The sequence below is a fragment of the Herpailurus yagouaroundi genome, unplaced genomic scaffold (genome assembly GCF_014898765.1).
Source record: "Herpailurus yagouaroundi ecotype Mexico unplaced genomic scaffold, PumYag 379, whole genome shotgun sequence".
NCBI classification, from domain to species: Eukaryota; Metazoa; Chordata; class Mammalia; order Carnivora; family Felidae; genus Herpailurus; species Herpailurus yagouaroundi.
In genome coordinates this window covers 251,166-256,872 of record NW_024412596.1, presented here as the reverse complement: position 1 = coordinate 256,872, position 5,707 = coordinate 251,166, and the positions used below count along the sequence as shown (strand labels likewise).

Here is a 5,707-nt window from a genome sequence, read left to right as displayed (position 1 = left end):
GTTTCACATACCTTCTCCCATCTTGCTTCAGTGGCAGTGTGTGCAGGGCTGAGTATTGAGGGCTGGGGCTCTCTGCTACTTCCTGGCAATGTTAGACTGGAAAATCTCAACACATCTCTGCTGCCTCCCCAGGAAACAGGGTTACAGTGGTGCCTACGTTTCTTACAGGTGGTGGAAGACTCAATCAGGAGGGAAGAACACTCAGTGTGCATTCTTTTTCTCTTTCTGACTTCTAACTCAGGCCAGCCCCAACTGTTCAGGAAACCTGACCCCACACAGAGGAAGCTGTGTTAAGAGCATAGACACTGGTGGGGCACCTGGGTGGCTCAGTCGGTTAGGCATCCGACTTTGGCTCAGGTCATGATCTCACAGTTTGTGGGTTCAAGCCCCATGCTGGGCTCTGTACTGACAGATCAGAGCTTGGTGCCTGCTTCGGATTCTGTGTCTGCCTCTTTCTCTGCTCATCACCCCCCACCCCACTTGCACTCTGTCTCTCTCTCTCTCTCAAAAATACATAAAACATTTAAAAACATTAAAAAAAAAGAGGGGTGCCTGGGTGGATCAGTTGGTTAAGCGTCCAACTTCGACTCAGGTCATGATCTCAGTTTGTGAGTTCAAGCCCCACGTTGGGCTCTGTGCTGACAGCTCAGAGCCTGGAGCCTGCTTCAGATTCTGTGTCTCCCTCTCTCTCTGCCCCTCCCCAGCTCATTCTCTGTCTCCTTCTCCTTCAAAAATAAATACACATTAATTTTTTTTTTCTTTTTAATTAAAAAAAAAAAAAAAGAGCATAGACACTGGAGCCAGATGGCCCTGGTGGAGTCAAATCCTGAGGACTCCCTAACCCCCTCCCCAGCACTAGCTGTGTGATCTTAGGCAAACTACTTACACTCTCTACCTCAGTTTCCTCATCAAGATAGGGATAAGAGTACCTACCTCATACAGCTGGATATATAAAGATTATGAGTTAACACATGTCATATTCTTAAGCAGTGCTTGGCATGTAAATGCTTAGTATATATCATGAAAAATAAAAAATATTCGAAACATGTCCCTGGTCCTCCAGAGCTGCCAGGACTGGCTTGGGGTGGTAGATAAGGCAGCTGGCGAGGTTAAGGTCAGACCATAGAAGAACTTCCCAGCAAGCATGGACAGAACTTTGCCCTTGCAAGTGTGTGCTTGGCTTTCCCAGGAAAGAAAGTTTGGCTCTCGTTGGGGAGCAAGGATAAGCCACCAGCTTGCTTCCTGGGGGTAGGGGCCGATGGCGCCCCAGGTCTTGCTGACTCCACACGCTGGAGAAGGGACTAACCACCCTTCTCAGGCAGGCCCTCCACTCTCCCTCTGACTCATCCTTCCACTCCAGAGGAGGCAAGACTGGGGGAGGCTCAACACTAGGGTTCCTCATAGACAGATGGCTCAGACTTAGCTAATTTATTTAAGAAATTTTATTGCTCAGAACCTTCTCTCCTTGGGCAATGGCAGGAGCTTTGGAAACCAGTCCTTGGGGAGAGAGACAGAGGCACTAGGGTTGAGGAAAGAATGTGGCACATTTGGTCCATTGTCCTGTGTGGGAGTATGGTGGGGTCAGGTTGCAGACTTTTATAAGGACAGAGACAGGGCCCCCTTGGGCAAGGCTCACATGCCAAAGCAGAGCATGAGGTCAGCCTGGCTTGGGTGAAGGCTCAGTGCCCCTTGACCTTGCCCTGGGGTTCCTGGACCTTCCGGAAGCTGAGTACCACCAGGCCCACATTGATGGCATAGGTGGTGATGCAAACGATGCACAAATCATAGAGTACGAAGAATAGGATCCAGGCCAGGTAGACAGAACCAGCAAGAGACACCAGGGAACTCAGCACCAGCAGGATAGATGCCCAGCGGGCCCGGAGGCAACCTGCAAGGCAGACAAGGCTCAGGCATGGGCTTCAGGGACTGGCCACCTTTAGAATACTGCCTTGACTTCATGGTACCACCCAGATATCAGGGGCTGCTGGGGAAGAATCTCCAAACTGAGAGGCTCTGATGAGCCTCACCAAGGCCTTGGTTCTCCTATCTGTTCATTGATCCATGGAACCCGAATAGTGAATTTTCCTGCTGAGCTCTACATGAAATGAAAGAGAAGCAGCCCTTGGATTCCTCCCGGAGAGTAACTTCTGAGTCTTTTCCATAAAACTGGGGTCCTAGGAAGTCTTTAAGGGCGCTTTTGGCTCTGATAGTAAGTAAACCAAGTGAAACACTTGTTAGTTCCTGCCCACAGGGTGTTCAGTGATGAGTAGCTTGCTGTCAAGTGTCTGGGTCACCATGATTATAAGGAATGGGGATGGACTGGCCAAGGGGGAATGGGCCGGTTAGGAAGAGGAGGTGGGGCCTGCAGGGAATGGGCGGGGCCACTCACCTAACAACAGCTGTAATGTGTAGAAGATGCAACCGAATATGCTATTGGATTGATTGAGGATGCTGTCCGGGCCAAGCACATGTTCCACCAGTCCGAACCCCCGGCCCCACCTGGTGGAGGGGAGGGCTCAGGTTAGGAGTGCCAACCCAGTGCGTCCTGGAGGGGTGATTTCCAAAAAGCCACCCAGGCTGTACTTTCCCTCCCCCCGCCCCACCCTGCCCAATGCCCTCCTGAGTCCAAGGTTCGAAGGCCTCCTGGCTAGCTCAGGATTCCACGTCACTGCCCCTATCCTATCCTATCCTATCCTATCCTATCCTATCCCCAGGCCAGGTCAGGCATGGCCATGGCTCCACCATACACCCCTCTTTTCATCCTAGACCTTCAGTAATTCTTAAGATGGCAAGGTAGGTAGAAGGGTTGACTTGGCTTTATAGTGCTACCAGAGACTGGGAATCCAGTGCAGAATCTCACTGCCCTGGACCTCTAAATCTCCAGCTCCCTGGCTACACACTCCCCTCCTCGAGCATAGCCAGGCCCTCAAGCATAGCCAGACCTAACCACCTTATCCTGTTACGGCCATCCCCAAGACCTCAAGACCATCATCAGTCCCTATACACTATCCCATTCCCCCTCCTGCCCGGTTACCGTTATTCCTTGGCATTAGGATCTACGTGCTACTCCCTATAATAACCCCAGCGCCCGGCACTATCTGTAGCCCCAGCCCCAGGCCCCACACTCCTAACTCAGACACAAAGTTTCGCCAGGCAACGCCCCCTCGAGCAGCCCCGCCCCCATGCGTCCGCTCCCAGGATCCCGATCCCAGGCTCCAGAATCTTTTGGCAACGTGGCCACTAGGACAAGCATCCCAGTCCCCCAAGCCTCCCACTCCCGCTCGCACCTGGAGGAAAAGACGCGCGAACAGCTGATGGCGGTGCCCACGTCGCAGAGCGCGCGGTAATCCTGGTCCCGGGCGCGCGCCGCCTTCACGTGCAGTGCGTAGAGCGAGAGCACTAAGCCCGCGAGGCAGAGCCCGAGCCGCACCCATCCAGGGTTCTTCCAGGTAGCGCCCATGATTTACGGTACCTTCCGAGGCGCCAGCCCGGAGGGAACAAGCCACGGAGCAGGGGCGGGGCAGGATGTGGCCACGCCCTCTCCCGCCCCTCTGACTGGGCGATTGGCCTGACTGGTCTCGCACTCCCTGATCCACTGGTTGTTCCTAGTACTTGATGGGCGGGCTGGCAAGGTAGGAAAACAGGGAGGAATGCTGGGACTGAAAAACTAGATTAGGGATTAGGGGTAATTACAGAGCACAAGGCCTGTCAGGCATGATGGGAGTAGTAGTCCGAGCGGCCGCAGCGCCTCAAGGGAAATGGAGTCTCCGAGTTAAAAAAAAAAAAATTATATTAATGTGGCTAACAGTATAGCGCTTAGGCTATGCCAGACTCTGTTCGAAGCACTGGAACATCCAGGACCTAGAGACCAGCGGATCAGGGAATCCAGCGAATACTGCGGTCCGATCAAGAACCAGCATTTTCCCTGAAATTATTATTTCAGATACTATTAGCACTATAATCTCCAATCCTCAGTGCTTGCTCAACCATTCCCTCCTGCCTCATAGCCGCTCCTGCCGACCAGTCTCTCTCTTCCTCAGATTCCCAGCGCCATCACCACCGCCACACCCTTGACATTATCCTAACCTCTGTTTTATTGTGGCAAAACCTGAGTCTGGATCAACCCAACAGTCCCTCTTTTACAAGCCTTTGTTCAGTAGGCTAGCTGTGCTGTTTCCATCGCAATAATGGCATCTATTGATGACCCATTTCTCCTATACCTCTTCTTCCTTTTCTTTTAAAAAAATTTTTTTTTCAACGTTTATTTATTTTTGGGACAGAGAGAGACAGAGCATGAACGGGGGAGGGGCAGAGAGAGAGGGAGACACAGAATCGGAAACAGGCTCCAGGCTCTGAGCCATCAGCCCAGAGCCTGACGCGGGGCTCGAACTCACGGACCGCGAGATCTTGACCTGGCTGAAGTCGGACGCTCAACCGACTGCGCCACCCAGGCGCCCCTCTTCTTCCTTTTCATCTGCATTGAAACTCGGTTCTCTTTCCCCATTTTAGAAACAGTGACAAATCTCCCTTCACAATCAAGTTTTGGGGAAGATTTTACACTTCCAGTCTGTACTTCCTCACTTCTTCCTTGCAGCCCAGCACAACATAAACTAGCTCCCGCTCCCAAACACTCCCTTGACAACTGATGGCTGATGTCACCAGGATGTTAAATCCAATGGATATATCTGTATATATCTATATATGGATATATTTTCTAGTAATCTCTGCACCCAAAGTTGGGGGCTCGAACTCGCACTGCGAGATCAAGAGTCACATGCTCTTCCTGCTGAGCCAGGTGCCCCTCCAATAGATATTTTTGAGTTCTTATCATTCTTGACCTCTCAACAGTATTAGTCACTGTTGAGCACTCCTTCCCAGGAACTTTCTCTGGATTCTGTGATATTTCACTTTCCTGATGGCTCTCCTCTCTCTGTGGCAGTTCCTTCTCAGAGGCACTCTTCTTCTTCCAGGCAGCATGGTGGTAGAATAACAGCTCCCAAAGATGCCCATGTTCAAATCCCTGGGACCGGTGGATATGTCAGATTCCATGGCAAACAGGAATAAGGTTGCAGATGGAATTAAGGTTATTAATCTGCTGGTTTTAATAAACTTTTTAAAAAGTTTATTTATTTTGAGAGATAGAGACAGAAAGTGAGCAGAGGAGGGGCAAAGAGAAGGAGACAGAGAGAACCCCAAGCAGCCTCCATGCTTTCAGCTTAGAGCCCAATGTGGGGTTCGATCTCACGAACCGTGAGATCATAACCTGAGCTGAAATCAAGAGTCAGATGCTGAACTGACTGAGCCTTCCAGGAGTCCCTAATCTGGTTTTAAAATATTATCCTATGGGTCCAATATAATCACAGGGGTCCTTAAAGTGAACATGGGCTGGGGTGGGGGGCATATGACTGGCTCAGTCAGAAAAGCATGAGACTCTTGATCTCAGGGTTGTGAGTTTGAGCCCCACCTTGAGTGTAGAGATTACAAAAAAAATAAACTTTTTTTTCAAAAGTGAAAAAGGGCAGGGGCACCTGGCTGGCTCAGTCTGTTGAGCATCGGACTTAGGCTCAGGTCATGATCTCACAGTTCATGGGTTCGAGCCCCATGTTGGGCTCTGTGCTGACAGTGAAAAGCCTGGAGCCTGCTTCAAATTCTGTGTCCCCTTCTCTCTCTTCCCCTCCCCTGCCTTGAAAATAAACATTTAACATAA

General features: G+C 50.9%; 1 protein-coding gene across 2 annotated transcripts; it reads right to left on the bottom strand.

The window, feature by feature from the left end:
• Positions 1-1,424: 1,424 nt before the first annotated feature.
• Positions 1,425-3,604, bottom strand: VKORC1 (vitamin K epoxide reductase complex subunit 1). Of its 2 annotated transcripts, XM_040463162.1 has the most exons (3): positions 3,288-3,528; positions 2,390-2,499; positions 1,425-1,888 (listed from the first exon to the last, which is right to left on the bottom strand). In XM_040463162.1, exons 1-3 carry the CDS (start codon positions 3,458-3,460, stop codon positions 1,680-1,682), a joined length of 492 nt encoding a protein of 163 aa, XP_040319096.1. In that variant the 5' UTR covers positions 3,461-3,528; the 3' UTR covers positions 1,425-1,679. The 2 variants fall into 2 exon arrangements, with proteins under 2 accessions (XP_040319096.1, XP_040319097.1); XM_040463163.1 differs by lacking the exon at positions 2,390-2,499 and having other exon boundaries at positions 1,783-1,888; positions 3,288-3,604.
• Positions 3,605-5,707: the final 2,103 nt, after the last annotated feature.